Source organism: Salvia miltiorrhiza, chromosome 4 (assembly GCF_028751815.1).
Source record: "Salvia miltiorrhiza cultivar Shanhuang (shh) chromosome 4, IMPLAD_Smil_shh, whole genome shotgun sequence".
NCBI lineage: Eukaryota > Viridiplantae > Streptophyta > Magnoliopsida > Lamiales > Lamiaceae > Salvia > Salvia miltiorrhiza.
In genome coordinates, this window is record NC_080390.1 from 17,242,984 (window position 1) to 17,262,146 (window position 19,163).

The following is a 19,163-nucleotide window of genomic DNA, read 5'->3' on the forward strand; positions in this document are numbered from 1 at the left end:
AAATGAAAAAACGTAACTGCCGAAAATGCCCAGGGGCGGCGGCCGCCGTAGGACGGTGGCGCCGTGGACGGCAGCCGCCGTGATACGGCGCCGCCGTGTGCTCCCTTCATTGATGCTTCCAAGCAATTGCACGGCGCGCGCCGTGGGGGCGGCAGCCGATGTCAGGACGGCGGCCGCCGTGAGACGGCAGTGGCCGTGAGCTTCACTTCCCAAAATGTTCCCAAACGATGCCAAAAGCTGGATTACTCCCGATTCCTGCACACAACAATAACACCACCAAATACATCGAGCAAGTGAAGAATAGAGCAAACAATCACAACATCAAATGGAAATCCACAAGCAACAATCACAACATCCCCCCACACTTAATTCCTTGCTTGTCCTCAAGCAACAATCACAACATCAGATGGAAATCCACAAGCGATTCTACTCACCAAGCAAAACACCAACCAATCCAAGTCTTTCTAGATATCTATGTCCCCAATCAAGTGTTCAAAGCTAAGGTTTAAAATGCAACAACAAGATGATGCAACTCAATCCGATCAGACCCAATTCTCCGCTAGGGGTGAATTTCCTAATGCAATTTCCTTTATAATCATATCTCGTTCCTTTCAATTCACATTCTTTCATCTTTTCACATTTCACTCTTTTTTTGTGCGGTCAAGTTATTTTCGCTCTTAATAGATAGGCCATATTTCACGAGATTAACATTTTTGGAGGTGATCCAAAATATTCTCGTGTGGTTTCCCATGCTCATAATGCTGCTATTAGAGGAGCAGAGACCCAGAGCTATCAAGGACTTCAACAACCAACCATACATTTCAACACAGAGATAGATATTAGGATATTGCAATGAAAACACGGCCCTAACATCTACCGGACAAATTACGTCAAGAGTTGCTCATCAGGGTGTTGCATCCAAACAGTAAACTAATCACACCACATTGGGAACAAATCAATCACAAAAGACAATGACAACAATCAACTCGAATCACAAACCAGAATCGCTAGTGAACCACCATCAACATGCGAGGTGCACTTTAAAACAAACAAGAAATCAAGACAAGGGGACCATTCGCCCCATACCAATCAAACAACTACAACAATCAAGCATGCAACGTAGCAATAAGGCATCATAATCCGCATGCATCACAATCAATAGCACGACCAATGATAATCTACGCACCACCCCCATAAACAAATAACACCCCTCTCCCACACAGAAAAACGTGCATTGTCCTCAGGGCACAACGAAGAGAAAGTTAGAGAGCATCCCTGAATAGGAGTGCAGCCGCACACGGCAACGGCGGTAAGGAGGGGGACGACCAATAGCCTGCAAAAAGAGCAACCACAAAACCCAACAGAAGACAACAGCATAAAACAGGTAAAACAAGACAAAAAAGACTATGTACAAAGATGGGTAAGGGGTAGCTCAGTAAGGGCTCGGAGGGAGGCCCGGGGGGTGCCGGAACTGCTCCTGATTCTGCAGGGAGAAAGCATTCCACTGCTTCTCGACGTCGGCAATGTAATCATTATTGTCGGTGAGGCCCTGGTTGTATTGGGCAAAGCGGGCATCATAGGCCGACACTTATTAACGCAGACGCGTGACCTCCCCGGATATGGTGTTCACCTGGCCATATACGTCGCCCAACTGTGCCTGCATGCGAGTCACTTGGGCGCCAAGACTGTCTAGATGACCATAAATGTCATCAATCCTGTCATAGAGTCCTCCCTCCGAGTCCTGCACCTGATCAAAATAAGAATAGACTTCCTGGCAAAACTGGCCAAAGGACTCATCAAAGTGAGTTTGGAACTGCTGAAAGGAAGCGGAGGAGCCGGCATCAGGATCATAAGTGAAAGATGGTGGTGGCGTAGGTTCCTCCTCCGCGTCATCATCTTCCTCATCCTCATCGTCCAAGATATGTCGCGCCGAGGAGGAAGTGCCTTTGCCCAGGTTGCGTTTTTGCAAGAGGGCACGAACATTGGGGCGGTGTGTCTGTGGAATGATTGTGAGATCAGAGGCCACAAACATCTTGAGCTCGGAGCGATCGATCGGCCTTGCAACAATGGGACGCAGGTGTGCGGGGACATCGGTCGGCGGAAAGAGACGGAAATGGAGGGCCAGGGTGGTAGAAATGGGGCTCAGAGAGGGTTTGAACCCCCCGTGCCGGGACATGGAGTCAAGCTGGTTCCAAATAAAGGTGGTGGCATCAATCTTCTTCTTACGCTTAGCATACCATAACATGTAAATCTCCGACGCGTTAACCTTGTTCGCCTGTTCCTTGCCCAGAACACAGAAAGACAAGAACTTGTGTAGCACACCCATGTCGATGTCTCGGAGCTGGTTACTAGGGGCACCCTGGCCGGTCCAGGTGAGAAAACCTGTCAAGTCCTGCTAAGCATTGGCGGCCACCCAGTTTGACGGTTGGCCCTTCAATGGCTTCGGGTGAAAACCAAAATCTTCGTGCATCACCCGGTAATTGATCACGAGCGTCCTATTAAGGAGGTGGCAATGCAGCTCGGTCTTGTCGGTGGTGAAGGTCAGAGTGCATAAGAATTCCAAGTGCAACGGAAGCAATCCTGGCGGTGTGGTGGTGGCATATTTGTAGAGGCCGAGATTCTGGAGATGTGTCTCTATGGATTTGTCAAGCTTTAACTGCGTGAGCAATGGCCACAACAAGCATCGGGGTTGAGTGACCTGTTTCTCCTTGAGGGCCTTCCACCGAGTACCCTCCCATGCTTCATAGATAGCGAAAGGAGCACCATAGAGGTGGCGGATATCCGGCGGTGGAGTAGGAGGGCGGGGGAGACGGCTGGGAGAGAGCCGAGGGCTAGGTGGAGCCTCGTCCTTGTCATCGGATAGAAGAAGAAGGCGACGGCGCTTGTAAGTGTTGAGGTTGGCCATAGCAGGAGGTGGACAGCTGTGGACGGCGGGGGCTGTGCTTACGGCGGCGGCTGTGGACGGCGGTGGCTGTGCTTATGGCGGTGGATACGCAGGGCTGGAGGCGGTGGTGCTGGGCTGGAGGTGCTGCAGCGGCGGTGTGTAAGGACAGGCGCAGCGGTGGAGTTGCTGCAGTGGTGGTGGTTGAAGGTGGCGGCGGCGGCGAGTGTGCTGCAGCAGTGGTGGCGGGTGTGGAGAGTGGTGGTGGTGATGGTAGCTGCGGCGGCGTTGGGTGTGGAGAGTGGTGGTGGTGATGGTGATGTGAGGCAGAAGAGTGAGAGGAAGAGAGTTGAGGGGGGCGGGTGGGAGATTGGTGGGGGGAATTAGGGTTTGGGTATTTAAGGGGAATGGGCGGGCCGGGCTGGATTAGGCTGGGCTGGGGGTGACGGCGGCCGCCATGGGATGGCGCCGCCGTAGACCCCCTACGGGGTTTTGGCTGAGGTGGGGGTGACGGCGGCCGCCGTAGCACGGAGCCGCTGTGGACCCCTTACGATTTTGTGCCTGAGGTGGGGGTGACGGCGGCTGCCGTGGCACGGCGCCGCCATGGACCCCCTATGGGTTTGTGTGTTTGGGCATCCAGCAGCCTCATTCTTGCTTCCTTTTCAATCGGGTGAGAGTCCGTCATACCTACTTCCTGCATCACCATGATATATAAAACACTTCTTATAACCCAAAAACAACCAACAGAATGAGATAAAACACCCAAAGAACACCACTCCACACAAAACGAAAAAGAATGTAGAAAGAAAGTAACGTGGGTTGCCTCCCACAAGCCCTCTAGTTAAGGTTGAGAGCTCGACACTGTATAACTTGTTAAAACGTCGGGTCGTGAAGTTCTTGAGACTCCACTACAACGGAGGCAACTTCATGCTCCAAATAGGGCTTCACCCTATGCCCATTGACTGTAAACTGCTCATCGGTGCCTTCCTTGGTCAACACCACGACTCCATGGTTAAGTACTTCTTTGATGATGAAGGGGCCAATCCAACGGGACTTGAGTTTTCCCGGAAAGAGTTTCAGCCTTGAGTTGAACAATAGTACTATCATGCCCGGGTGGAAGTCCTTTTGCACAACGCGATGATCATGCATTTTCTTCACTTTATCCTTGTAAATGCGTGCATTCTCATATGCCTCATTACGCAACTCATCAAGCTCTTCCATTTCTAAAGCTCGGTGTTTCCCTGCGGTACGAAGGTCTAAATTTGTAGCCTTGATAGCCCAATAAGCGCTATGCTCGATCTCAACCGGCAAATGGCAAGCTTTGCCATACACGAGGCGGTAGGGACTCATCCCAAAAACTCCTTTGAAGGCGGTCCGATATGCCCATAGGGCATCAGAGAGCTTGATGGACTAATCCTTGCGAGATGGTTGCACGGTCTTGTCAAGTATGCTCTTTATTTGTCGGTTTTTGGTTTCGGCTTGCCCTGAGGTCTGCGGATGATAAGGGGTTGCAACCTTATGGGTGATGCCATTTTTTCGTATGAGCTTCTCAAATAATTTGTTACAGAAATGTTTTCCCCCACCACTAATGATAGCACGGGGAAAACCAAATGGGCACAAAATGTTCTCCTGCACAAACTTGAGGACGACATTAGCATCACAAGTCGTCGTGGGGATTGCCTCAACCCACTTGGACACATAATCAACCGCCAGTAAAATGTACTCAAAGCCATAAGAGATGGGAAACGGCCCCATGAAATCGATGCCCCATGACTCAACCTAAACACTATTCTAGATTAACTCGCAAGAGTACGAGATCTATTGTAACGTGTAAGCTAACCCAAGTCGATCTCACAAGGAAAGTCTTAAAGGGCTTCTAATTGTATCACAGGAAAAACAGTAAAGAAATCAGTAAAGAGTTGGATTATTAACCGAAAACTTAGAATTAAAAACTTAAGCAAAAACCGAACTTAAAATTAAGCTAGGCGAATTAAACTATTAAACCCTAGGCAAGATTTTAAAGAACTTAAATTAAACCTACTTATGAAATTAAACACTTGTAAATTTAAAGACTTCTAATCTAGACGTGAAACTAAAGTGCATAATTTAAATTGCATGATTAAAAAGAAAGCATAAACATAAACGAAAAGCATAAACATGATTAAACAGAAATAAATTGAATTTAAATACGAAATACCGTAAATGTCTTGAACGTGTAATTGTGTCACTCAATCACAATCCAAGAATAAAAACTAAATAAAACTAAATTGAAACCTAACTAGAACAATGTAAACTCGAAACTATGAAAGCACGAAGAAAGCAATTAAATCTTAAGCTTCGGATGCCAACAGATCGCAAAGATGGCGTCTAAAACTAGGGCAAGGGATTATTGTTACAATGAAAAGTATGGCCCTATTTATAGACTTCAAATTCCTATGGATCACCATGGAAGTTGCCATGCAAAGTAGAACTCTAAAGGCAATAGAATCGTGTAAGATAAGGCAACTCTCCAGCTGTGACGCGTGCTCTGGAAATAATCTCCACTCTGGCAGAAAACGCGGCTCTCGCCAGCGGAACGGATGTCACCAGGGGAACGGGTCACGCCAGAGGAATGGATGATTTCTCTGACCTCGCCAGAGAAATGAGTCGCCAGCGGAATGGGTCGCCAGCGGAATGGTGATTTCTCTGCTATCGCCAGAGTATGCACAAAAACGTAATTCTTAGCCCAAACTCTCCAAAAGTTGCACTCTTCATCTCGAAAACTTAAATCTCCTGCAAAGCATAAAATACACCATAAAACGCACCAATTTTCAGAAGATTTAACTTAAAATATGCACATGAAAACCCCAAAATTTAGAACAATTAGGCATAAATCAACCCCCCCACACTTAGCCTTTTGCTTGTCCTCAAGAAAAATCCATATGAATCCTAGGAAGAGATTGATTTCAACAATGCTAATTTCCAATCCAAACATTCACAAAGCCAATTCAAAATTTTACAATCAACTCACATCTCTCGATCATGCAAGTAACTTAAAGTTTAAGAAACAACAAAACAGTAATGTAAGCAATTCGATCAGACCCAATTCTCCACTAGAAGTGAATTCCCTAATGTAATCGCCTTTATAATCAATATCACCATTTTTCACACTTTTTGTGCTTAAGATTTTCGACAGTTGAGCCATAATTCGTGAAATAAAAACCATTTGGATGTAATCCAAAGTCTTTTCACGTGGTTTCCCATGCTCATAGTTGGACTAGAGGAGCAGAGACTCAGAGCTGTCACATTTTCAGAACAGGCCAGATGTTTTCAGAGCTAGCAATTTTAGAGTTGGCAATTCGTCCAACATTATCACAGATAAGATACGATCGTAGGCAATCACAATGACAACACTCCTTCTAACATCTACCGGACAAATCACGTTTTACTAACTTACAATCATGTTGCAACAAAACTCAAATTCTTTGCATAAACAAGAAACATATATCAAGAGTAAAACAAGAATAACCACCATTCATTCACAAACCCGAAATTCGCATCGAAAACCATCTACTCTTCCACAAATTCATAAAAATTAGCAAGATTCGAGACCAAAAACTAAGCATAGAAAAATCAATTTCGCCCAATTTTCAATATAAGCACAACAAAACACCCCCCTCCCCACTTAAAGCATGCCATGTCCTCAGGGCACAAAAGAAATAAGAAGAGTTGAGAAAACGTCCCTGATTATTGGCATGGGGAAACTGAAGCATCGTGAGAGGCGGTGAAGAGTGGAGTTTGTGGTCGATGCAGAGTAGAAAGTGGCCACGCTGAATCAGGTCAGCGCTGGCAGAGCAGCGCGGAGAAGTATGGCGCTAGCAGAGCAGCGTAGAGAAGTGGCAGTAGCGCTGGCGGCATATTGAGAATTGCAGCGCTGAAAACAAGACATGCACACCAAGCATCATAGTATCCGCAAAGCAACCAAAACTTAGGAAAACACAAAATAAAAACGGAAAATAAAGAACAAGAAAAACAAAAATAACAAAAACTAAACCAACGGTGGGTTGCCTCCCACCAAGCGCTAGTTTTAAAGTCGCCAGCCCGACGTAGAGGATCCCTTAACCAAAATCGCTATGAAACGTCAGCTGAATTAGTCCTCGTGAAAGCACATCATCCTCCAGTTCAGCTGCGGGTCCTCTTAATGAGCAAGCAGAGCTCATTGCATTCATCATTCTCTCGAACCAAAAGCTATGTCGAGATCTCTCCTCTTTCTTCTCTTCCAAAGGTAGTGCACTCTACACTCTTAGCACGGTATCATCCTTGCATGGCAGCACATCAGCCCGTTCTTCCTCATCCTGCAAATTATCAAGAAAATTCTGAATAATTATTTCCTCTTCCGGGCTGGTGACTATCAGTTTCTCCTTAGCAGAATTCTGGCGCGTGCTGTTCAGAGTTGGCGTACTGCTCAGAGCTGAGCTCGTCAGCGCTGGCGGTAAGATTTCTGCTCTGTCCTCCAATGGCAGAGCTGGAGTAGTCAGCGCTGGCGGAAGAATGTCTACTCTGTCATCCAGCGTCAGAGCTGGATTAGGCAGAGCTGGCGGAGGAATTTCTGCTCTGTCATTCAGCGGCAGAGCTGGAGTAGTTAGAGCTGGCTGAACGGGCAGAGCTAGCGGAAGAGTATGGGCTGGAGCGCTTGGCAGAGCTGGCGAAAGACAGTTAGCTCTGAAAATTTCTACTTCTTCCTCATGGTCAGCAATCTCAACAAGAGAACAGATATGCATTGAGAAGTTAGAAATAATAGGCTTTTTATTAAAAACGGAGAATGTTACCGATCTACCAGACCCGGCCATGCTCAAAGTTCCAGAACCCACATCAATGCGCGTCTGGGTAGTAGCCATAAAAGGCCGACCAAGTAGAACAATTTGCCCATTCTTTCCTATAATGCCTTGCCCTGCCTCGAGCACAACAAAATCGGCTAGCACCGTGATTCCTCTCATCATGACTTTAACATCTTTTAAAATACCACGAGTGCTACAATTTGCCCCATCAGCTAGTTGAAGTCTTGTTTTCGTGCTTTTAAGCTCCTCTTCCTTCCTGCCCAATTTCTGAAAAATAGCATACGACATCAAATTGATTGCCGCACCCAAGTCTAACATGCCCGTGAATTCTCCAGCTCGACCCAATCCAATACCAATAATGAAACTCTCTGGATCTTCTTGCTTCGGTAAAGGTTGGGTTGGATCAAAACTTGATGGTGGCAGAGGTGGGCTGGGCTTCGGTGGTTGATATGGCGTATTGGATTTATGAAGTTTCTTCTCTGGCCTTATCAACTCTGGTATTCTCCTCTGCTCTGGCGTCCTTCTCCTCTGCTCTGGCTGCCGAGTCAGAGCTGATTCTCTCCTCTGCTCTGGCTGCCTTCTGTTGGATTTGTATATTGAAAGCAAGAACGTTTTATGCTTGTATACAATGATTCCTGTTTTCACTATTTAATCTCCTATCTGATTGGGTTCATGATTGCATATGTATGTTCTTTATCTCTATATAAGTAGATTATATGGTGTGTTGTAGATCACAGAAGACCATATAATTGGATTAACCTTAAGAGATATAATATGATCACAACCGAAATAACTCTAGGACAAGTTATTGGTTTAGGTTGCGGTATAGATGAAAGGTAGTTTGTCTTGACTACTTATCTATACTGGTACGTAATACGTATTGATAGGACCACAGTGAGATATATTCTTCTATCTGACTTAACTGAAGAATTAGAGATCTCGGTGACTTATAAGATCTTAATACTAATAAGATGTCAGATATATATATTGATTCGTCTATCACTTTGACTTACTATGAGCAGGAGTTATATAGTAACTTGAGTACTCTGTATCTTGGGTGATAGCGGTTAATATATGATATCTGATTATCTGTATTGGTACTCGTATCCGTATAGGATAATGACATCCCCTTAAGGAGCTCAATAATGTTTATTGCGCTAAACCCTGCAGGTTGATTAAGTTCAGGCGCAATAATAAGGTTTGAGTGGTACTGCTTAAGGATTAGAAAGAGATTAATTAATTTAGGCTGTCAGAGCTCTAATTAATTAATGGATGTCGGATATTTTAAATACGAGGATTTAATAAGTCTAGATACAAGCCCCGACTCATCACCGGTAATAAAGGGGTAAGTCAATATTGGTTCTCTAGTGGAATGAACTAATATTTATAAATTAATTATGGTCTGGGCTGACCATAGATAATTAATTTATTTGAGGCCCATCTTCATTCCTTGTATTTGGTCCCTGGACTGGCCCAAAGTCTCCTAGCCCAGAAAGAGCTAGAAAATGCCCCATAACCTAAATCTGGCGCCTCCTCCTTATTTCTGTATTATAAAATACAGTTGTCAGCTCTCAGGAAATACACTGATAAAAATATTAGAGTTTGAGAACTGAGAAGGGAGCAGAAACACGTTTGGGATTTTTAGCTTGGGATTTCTCACAGTTCGTTGTCCATCCAACGGTGAGACTTGAGCGGGATACAGTCTAGAAGATCAGAACTGGAGTTGTTCGATACGATCATCAATCATCTGTGCATCCGATTCACAAGTAAGTAAATCCTAACACCTGTATGCAGCTGTTAAATTCATAGGAGCATGTTAGGATTAATCGTTGTATGGTAAATTAATAATAACCAAGAAACGATCATCGGGCAAAGTGGAACGTTAATTCAGTTTAATATTCCTTCAATTGGTATCAGAGCCCAGGATTAATTTCTTGGCTCTATTATTAATTTATGTACGATTAATAATGTGCGTTGTTTTTACTTCTGTTGTTCTTCGTGGCTTGTTGATTCGTGGGATATGTCGGTTTGACGTTGTAATTGTTTTTCTACCACGAGAAAATATGTGGTTAGATTAGATTTTCGAATTGTATTCGTTTTTCTGTTGTAATCTGTAATTATGGAGAACGAAACGAAGAACACGAAGAACGGGAACAAATCGATGTATTCAGACTTTCCGGAAACTGGCGAGGAGGAGGCGAGCGATGGGGGCAGCGCGCGCCTGGGGCAGCGCCTGCGCGCTGTGCGCGCGGCGTGCCCGGCGGGCGACGCACTGCCGCTGCCGCTGCTGCTGTTCCGCCCACGCCGAGGTCTGCTGCTGCTGCGCCTGTGCTGGAGACACCAAGGTTGAACGCTGCTGTTGACGTTGCTGTGCGCCGGGGGCCGAGCAAGGCGGCTGCTGTCGCTGCTGCACGCCGGGTTGCTGCAGCGCCGGGCGGCTGTGCAGTTGGTAGATGACGGCGCTTGATCTCCGGCGTGTGCTGGTGCTACTCGACGGTTGTGCAGCGCAGCGGTTGAAGAAGAGGGCGGCACCGCGCTAAGAGGCGAAACCCTAGGCGGCGCCTGTTTTCTCGCAAACCCTAAATCCAGACGCGGGTCGATGGCGGGTCAGACGGGCAGGGCGCGGGTCGACGGGTCCTGAGCGCGGATCTGGGCCAGAGAAGGTTTGGGCTTGCGGCTGGTCTTCTCCTTGCGGGTCTGGGCGGCTGCTGAACGGGCCTGGGCGGCTGGGCCGCGGCTTTTGGGCCCAATTGCTGGACTGGAGAGTTTTTCCAGCCTTTTAGTGGCTGTTTTGGGCTGTTTTTTGCCCATTTTTATTTTTCTTTTCTATTGTTTTATTGTAATAGATTAGAAATGGGATTCCACGAATGGGCCGCGAAGAATATTTTTTTTTTACTGTTCTTTGCATGCCGTGGTGTTAATCCCTTATGCTCTTAACTTGCTTTTGTTCGTCTCTGCTTGTTAATATGCTTTATTAACTGTGCTTAGACAAGCATGATAGTAGGTTTATCGTTTTCTTAAGCATGTTTTAGAATTCTGCGAGCATGTTTTACATGTTGCGTTCTAGAAAAGCATGATTAGGATTATGTGCTTGAGCATGAACAAACCTTTTGAAGTTAAAAAGACTAAGCTGTTTTAATAATTTTTAAGTACTTAAAAATTATTTTAGACCTCCACATGCGGTCTCAAGACAAAGTGATTGAGAATGTGAGTAAATGACCACCCTAACGTGGCTTACTTCATATTTGATTTCACGAGTTTGTCAAGTTGAGATTTCTATTAAAATATTTAAATCCGTTTAAGTAGTGGGAGTTATGCGATAAACGACCACCCTAACGTGGCTTACTCGTATGATTTTCATAAGTACTTTAGAGGATGGATTTTAAATAAGATAACCAAGAGGTTAAATTGAAAGCGGTATGGTCCTCGTGAGTATGCTAATTTCGAGAATTTAATTATTAAGGTTAAATTGTGGTCGCTGGTTAGATATCTTTTCAAGTACAATGTACAACTCCCCAACGGAGTCCCTTCTTGAATAAGATATGGTCTAGTTAAGATCCAACTATTAATTTCCTTTGTCAAAAAGTTAAGTTGACATGGATGGAAATTAAATGACTAGGTGAATAGTCTGGTTGAGAAATTCATGTGTAAACGACCACCCTAACGTGGCTTACCCGTGAGATTTCTTGGGCAGTTGGAGGTTTCACTAATATTGTTTTATCAAAAGGTTACAATATTATTGTTACGAACTATATGCGTTTCATGTTCTTACATGTTTAATTGTTTACTTTCAGATATGTCTATGTCTCCGATTATTAACATTCTAGCTAGTAATCCTCTCACCGGTCCTAACTATACCGAATGGAAACGCCACATCATGTACATTCTTGACGCTGATGAGCACAGTTTTGTGCTTACCACTCCACGTCCCGCGGCCTTAACTGATCTGTCGACTGATGCGGAATGCGAGGCGCATAGGAAGTGGCATAAGTTGGATAATATGGCCAAGTGTTATATTATGATGACTATGTCGCAAACTTTGCAACTCCAGCATCAGGGCATGGACGATGCAGCGACGATCATGTTAAATCTCACTGAGGTTTATGGGGAATTCGAAAGGTCTGCCCGTTTTAACATCATGAGAGAAATCTTAGGATGTGTTATGAGCGAGGGCAGTCCTATGCACGATCATGTCATGCATATGATAAATCTGTTTAACAGGCTTGATCTGCTAGGAGGGGGTATCGAGGGCGAAGCCAAGGTCGATATCATCCTCAACACTCTCCCCAAATCCTTTGAGAATTTTCGTCTCAATGTCGTTATGAGCAAGGTCAACTATACTCTTAATGAGTTGTTGAATGCTCTAGTTGCGGCAGAGGGAGTCATGGGCTCGCGAAAAGGGAAAGAGGTTCTTGTCGCTGCCAAGGGATCTACTTCTTCGTCGAAAGGCGGGAAAAAGAAGTGGCAAGGTCCAAAGGGCAAGAATGACAACGAAGCTAGCGGGAGTGGCAAAGCCAAAAAGGACGGCCCTAGTGGCGGCGTGAAGAAGCCAACCGGAAAGGGGAAGTGCTTCAAGTGCGGCAAGACTGGGCATTGGAAGAAAGATTGTCCGATGCTCAAGGCAAAGGGACAAGGTACGTCACAAGTTTTAGTAACTGAAACATGTTTACCTTCGTTTTCTACTCATTCATGGGTAGTGGATATGGGGGCAACTGATCATGTTTGTTACACCTTGCAAGGCTTCAAGCCGACAAGGGAGCTGGAAAGTGATGAGATCACCATCTCCATGGGCAACGCGTCGAAGGTCGCAGCTGTTGCTGTTGGAGATTTATCTTTATGTTTTGGTGATGACATTTTAGTTTTGAGAGATATTTTATATGTGCCGGAGTTTCGGCGGAACATAATTTATGTTTCAAAATTGTTTTTGGATGGATATTCTGTTACTTTTGATAGAGGCGTTTCTATCATGAAAACTAACATGACTATTTGTTCTGGAATTTTGAACAACTCTCTCTATACTATTACATGTCCAATTAAAAATTCTGTCCATGTTGCATCTACATCACAAATCCTTCCAAATCCGAATAAGAGGAAGTATTATTCTCATGAACAATATACGCATGCGTGGCACCTAAGGTTAGGCCACATCAATCTAAACAGGATCCAAAGGCTCGTTTCAAATGGAATCTTGAAAGACTTTCAAGCTGTTCCATTTAGAACCTGCGAATCCTGTATAGAAGGAAAGATGACGGCAAGGCCTTTTAAGGCCAAGGGGAATAGGGCATCGCATGTGTTAGAATTGATTCACTCTGACTTGTGTGGACCGATGTCCACAAAGGCTCGTGGAGGGTATGAGTATTTCGTCACTTTCATTGACGATTATTCAAGATATGGGTATGTTTACCTACTTCGCTACAAGTCTGAATGCTTTGAGAAATTCAAAGAATTCAAGGCGGAAGTGGAGAAGAAGTTGGGTAAATCTATCAAGTCATTGCGGTCTGATCGCGGTGGCGAATACCTCGGAAACGAATTCTTGCAATACTTGTCAGATTCCGGGATTACATCCCAATTGACTGCACCTGGTACTCCCTAACAGAATGGTGTAGCGGAGAGAAGAAATAGAACTCTTTTGCAAATGGTGCGATCGATGATGAGTTATGCGTCGTTGACTATTTCGTTTTAGGGATATGCCTTGGAAACAACGGCTTACATGCTGAATCTAGTACCGTCCAAATCTGTGCCTAAGACTCCCATTGAACTATCGTCAGGTCGAAAACCTAGCCTGAGCCATGTGAGGATATGGGGTTGTCCTGCATACGTGCTTGACAAAGAGGCAAGAAAGTTGGATCCTAGATGCGAAGTAATGCTGTTTGTAGGATATCCAAAAGAAACGAAAGGTGGTTATTTTTATAATCCTAAGGATCAGAAAGAGGTTGTTAGCACCAACGCACGATACTTGGAATAGGATTTTATAAATAAACACAAGTCAAAGTCCGAGATTGTCCTTCAAGAAATCGAAGGCAATGGACAGGCGATTCCATTACCCCAGCCAAGTGTGCAAGTGAATGCACCACAGGACACTGCACAAACCATTGTCACAGCTGTACCACCACCGCTTCGTCGTAGTGGGAGGGTTGTAGTTCAACCCGATCGATTTATGTTCTTGGGAGAATCTTCGGATCTTCTTCCTGTTGATGAACAAAAGGATGTCGACCCTGATAACTATAGACAAGCGATGAAAGATCAGGATGCAGATTCTTGGTACGACGCCATGGTTTCTGAAATAGAATCCATGACTGCTATGGATGTATACGAGAAAACTGAACTACCTGATGGCTTTGAAGCTATAGGTAGCAGGTGGGTATACAAGAGAAAGCGAGATTCGGATGGCGAAGTCGCAGCTTTTAAAGCTAGACTGGTGGCGAAAGGCTATACCCAGGAACAGGGTATAGATTATGATGAAACTTTTTCTCCGGTTGCCATGCTTAAGTCTATCCGAATACTCCTTGCCATAGCAGCCCACATGAACCTTGAGATTTGGCAAATGGATGTCAAAACCGCTTTTATAAACGGTTTCCTTGAAGAAGGAAGGGACATCTATATGCAGCAACCCGAACGGTTTGTGAAAAAGGGCGAAGAGCATCTTGTTTGGAAGTTGAAGAAGTCTATTTATGGACTTAAGCAAGCTTCGAGGTCATGGAACAAGCTTTTTGACGAGGTGATTAAATCCTATGGATTTACTCGCTGTGAAAACGAGAGTTGCGTGTACCGTTTAGATGCCGATGGTGACGTGGTTTTCCTTGCACTTTATGTAGATGATATCCTCCTCATTGGCAACAATGTTGAGCTATTATCGGACATAAAGAAGTGGTTATCCGAACAGTTTCAAATGAAGGACTTAGGAGATGCAGCATACATCCTGGGGATCAAGGTTGTCCGTGATCGCCAGAAAAGGATGTTGAGCTTATCTCAAGCGACCTACATTGATACTGTGATTGCTCGTTTTAGCATGCAAAATGCCAAGAAAGGCTTGCTACCTTTCAGACATGGCATTCCTCTGTCTAAGGACATGTGCCCTAAGACGCCTAGTGAGGTTGAGGAGATGAGGAAGATACCCTATGCTTCCGCTGTAGGTAGCCTCATGTATGCAATGCTATGCACGAGACCTGATATTTGCTATGTCGTTGGCATGGTTGTAAGATATCAGTCGAACCCTGGACCAGGACACTGGACTGCGGTAAAGCATATAGGCTAGTTTACCAATCAGACAGTCTATCTCCTTTGGGTTACACCGATTCGGATTTCCAGGCTGACCGGGATGAGAAGAGATCTACCTCTGGGTATGTGTTTACCTTGGGAGGTGGAGCCGTATCATGGCGGAGTGCAAAGCAGAAGTGCATTGCAGACTCCACCATGGAAGCCGAGTATGTAGCTGCTTCCGAAGCTGCTAAAGAGGCTGTATGGTTCCGGAACTACCTCTTGGATCTAGGAGTGGTACCTAATTTTCCTAAGAGTATCATAATTTATTGTGATAACTCGGGTGCAGTGGCAAATTCTAAGGAACCCAGGAGCCACAAGGCGACCAAACACATAGAGAGAAAGTACCACATCATACGAGAAATCGTAAGCAGAGGAGATGTGCTAGTTGGGAAGATTAACACTTTGGAGAACTTAGCTGATCCTTTCACGAAGAGCATACCGTAAAAGGCCTACGAGAAGCATGCTCGAGGGATGGGGCTGCGGTTGATGCCACCCACTTAGAGAAAAACTTTCAGTATAAGTGGGAGAAGAAGTAAAGAGTGAAGTGGATGTTGTAATAGCTAGTATTTAGACACATTGTATACTAAAAGTTTTGCTTTAGTATAAGTGGGAGATTGTTGGATTTGTATACTGAAAGCAAGAACGTTTTATGCTTGTATACAATGATTCTTGTTTTCACTATTTAATCTCCTATGTGATTGGGTTCATGATTGCATATGTATGTTCTTTATCTCTATATAAGTAGATTATATGGTGTGTTGTAGATCACAGAAGACCATATAATTGGATTAACCTTAAGAGATATAATATGATCACAACCGAAATAACTCTAGGACAAGTTATTGGTTTAGGTTGCGGTATAGATGAAAGGTAGTTTGTCTTGACTACTTATCTATACTGGTACGTAATACGTATTGATAGGACCACAGTGAGATATATTCTTCTATCTGACTTAACTGAAGAATTAGAGATCTCGGTGACTTATAAGATCTTAATACTAATAAGATGTCAGATATATATATTGATTCGTCTATCACTTTGACTTACTATGAGCAAGAGTTATATAGTAACTTGAGTACTCTGTATCTTGGGTGATAGCAGTTAATATATGATATCTGATTATCTGTATTGGTACTCGTATCCGTATAGGATAATGACATCCCCTTAAGGAGCTCAATAATGTTTATTGCGCTAAACCCTGCAGGTTGATTAAGTTCAGGCGCAATAATAAGGTTTGAGTGGTACTGCTTAAGGATTAGAAAGAGATTAATCAATTTAGGCTGTCAGAGCTCTAATTAATTAATGGATGTCGGATATTTTAAATACGAGGATTTAATAAGTCTAAATACAAGCCCCGACTCATCACCGATAATAAAGGGGTAAGTCAATATTGGTTCTCTAGTGGAATGAACTAATATTTATAAATTAATTATGGTCTGGGCTGACCATAGATAATTAATTTATTTGAGGCCCATCTTCATTCCTTGTATTTGGTCCCTGGACTGGCCCAAAGTCTCCTAGCCCAGAAAGAGCTAGAAAATGCCCCATAACCTAAATCTGGCGCCTCCTCCTTATTTCTGTATTATAAAATACAGCTGTCAGCTCTCAGGAAATACACTGATAAAAATATTAGAGTTTGAGAACTGAGAAGGGCGCAGAAACACGTTTGGGATTTTTAGCTTGGGATTTCTCACAGTTCGTTGTCCATCCAACGGTGAGACTTGAGCGGGATACAGTCTAGAAGATCAGAACTGGAGTTGTTCGATACGATCATCAATCATCTGTGCATCCGATTCACAAGTAAGTAAATCCTAACACTTGTGTGCAGCTGTTAAATTCATAGGAGCATGTTAGGATTAATCGTTGTATGGTAAATTAATAATAACCAAGAAACGATCATCGGGCAAAGTGGAACGTTAATTCAGTTTAATATTCCTTCACCTTCTCCCCTGCTCTGGCTGCCGAGTCAGAGCTGACTCTCTAGTCTGCTCTGGCATCCTCGCCAGAGCTAGCACTTGATGAATTTGGCTCTGCTGCTGCTGTAGCTGGTCCAGTGCGCCCGACAGTTGCCCTACGGTGGTCTCAAGGCGTTTGATAGTGGCAGCCTGAGACTCCATGCTCTGCTTGCTAACCTCCATAAACGCCTGCAACGTATCCTCCAGAGATTGTTTTTGCGTTAGAATTTGCTGTGCACTCTGGAATTGATTGCGCTGAAAATTCCCTTGGTGCTGACCTCTCCATTCACCATTGCTTTGATTATAATTTATGCTCTGCGTAGGGACAGGTGCAGCTTCCGTATGGCTCATCTTGAGCTGCTGTACATCGCGCATGATTGAGGCCAATTATTTCTGCATCTCAAACTGGTTCGTCACAACGCTGGCCTCAACTCTGTTTCCACGCACCGACTTTTGTTGAGAGCTCTCTGCTAAGGTTTTGAAAATCTCCTTCAGCTCTGCTGCAGTCTTCCGAGCTATGTTACCTCCTGCAGTGCTATCCACCATGAATTGGGCAGTTTGCACTAACCCATCGTAGAAGTATTGCATTAACATCACGTTCGTCAGTTGATGTTGCGGGCATTGACGGAGTAGTTCTTGAAATCTTTCCCAAGCTTCATGTAAAGGCTCGTCTGGTCCTTGGATGAAATCTACGATCTGCGCTCTGAGCTCTTGTGTCTTGTGGTTGGGATAGTATTTTAGCATGAACTTCTCACAAGCTTCTCCCCAAGTGGTGATGGAGTTGGGCAGCAGAGTGAGCATCCACGTCCTTGCTCTATCTCTAAGTGCATAGGGGAAACACTTGAGCTTTAATTGGTCCTCCGTGAGATTCAGCAATGGAATGGTTTGAACTTACGTGCAAAAATCACGGATGAATTGTAGGGCATCTTCACTCGGCATCCCATGGAACAAAGGTAGAAGACTTGAATCATTCGGCTTTAGATTGTAATTTCTGACGGCGGTGGGAAGCACAATAGCCGATGTGTTGGTGTCTCCGATGACGGGTCGGGTGAAATCTCCCATGTACTCCATATTTTGCGCTATCTCCTTCTTCTCCTCGTTTGTAATCTGCTCAGTGCTGAAATTAGCAGGGCTGGCCTGGGCTGCGCTGGCAGCGCTGAATTCGGCAGGAGTGCTGAACTCGTCTGAACAAACACTAACAAACGGATCAAACGCACTGGCGGGAAAGAAAAGTAAAAACAAAACGTAAAGTAAAGAAAGTAATTAAAAACTGAAAAGAAAAGTGACACAACTAAACGCCTAAAACCTTCCCCGGCAATGGCGCCAAAATTTGACTCAACCTAAACACTACTCTAGATTGACTCGCAAGAGTACGAGATCTATTGTAACGTGTAAGCTAACCCAAGTCGATCTCACAAGGAAAGTCTTAAAGGGCTTCTAATTGTATCACAGGAAAAACAGTAAAGAAATCAGTAAAGAGTTGGATTATTAACCTAAAACTTAGAATTAAAAACTTAAGCAAAAACCGAACTTAAAATTAAGCTATGCGAATTAAACTATTAAACCCTAGGCAAGATTTTAAAGAACTTAAATTAAACCTACTTATGAAATTAAATACTTGTAAATTTAAAGACTTCTAATCTAGACGTGAAACTAAAGTGCATAATTTAAATTGCATGATTAAAAAGAAAGCATAAACATAAACGAAAAGCATAAACATGATTAAACAGAAATAAATTGAATTTAAATACGAAATACCGTAAATGTCTTGAACGTGTAATTGTGTCACTCAATCACAATCCAAGAATAAAAACTAAATAAAACTAAATTGAAACCTAACTAGAACAATGTAAACTCGAAACTATGAAAGCACGAAGAAAGCAATTAAATCCTAAGCTTCGGATGCCAACAGATCGCAAAGATGGCGTCTAAAACTAGGGCAAGGGATTATTGTTACAATGAAAAGTATGGCCCTACTTATAGACTTCAAATCCCTATGGATCACCATGGAAGTTGCCATGCAAAGTAGAACTCTAAAGGCAATAGAATCGTGTAAGATAAGGCAACTCTCCAGCTGTGACGCGCGCTCTGGAAATAATCTCCACTCTGGCGGAAAACGCGGCTCTCGCCAGCGGAACGGATGTCACCAGGGGAACGGGTCACGCCAGAGGAATGGATAATTTCTCTGACCTCGCTAGAGAAATGAGTCGCCAGCGGAATGGGTCGCCAGCGGAATGATGATTTCTCTGC

At 44.2% G+C, this 19,163-nt stretch overlaps 1 protein-coding gene across 1 annotated transcript; it reads right to left on the minus strand.

Annotated features, from left to right (window-relative positions):
- Positions 1 to 3,754: 3,754 nt before the first annotated feature.
- Positions 3,755 to 4,231, minus strand: LOC131023086 (uncharacterized). The gene has a single exon (XM_057952629.1). It carries the CDS (start codon positions 4,229 to 4,231, stop codon positions 3,755 to 3,757), a length of 477 nt encoding a protein of 158 aa, XP_057808612.1.
- Between the last annotated feature and the right edge of the window lie 14,932 nt (positions 4,232 to 19,163).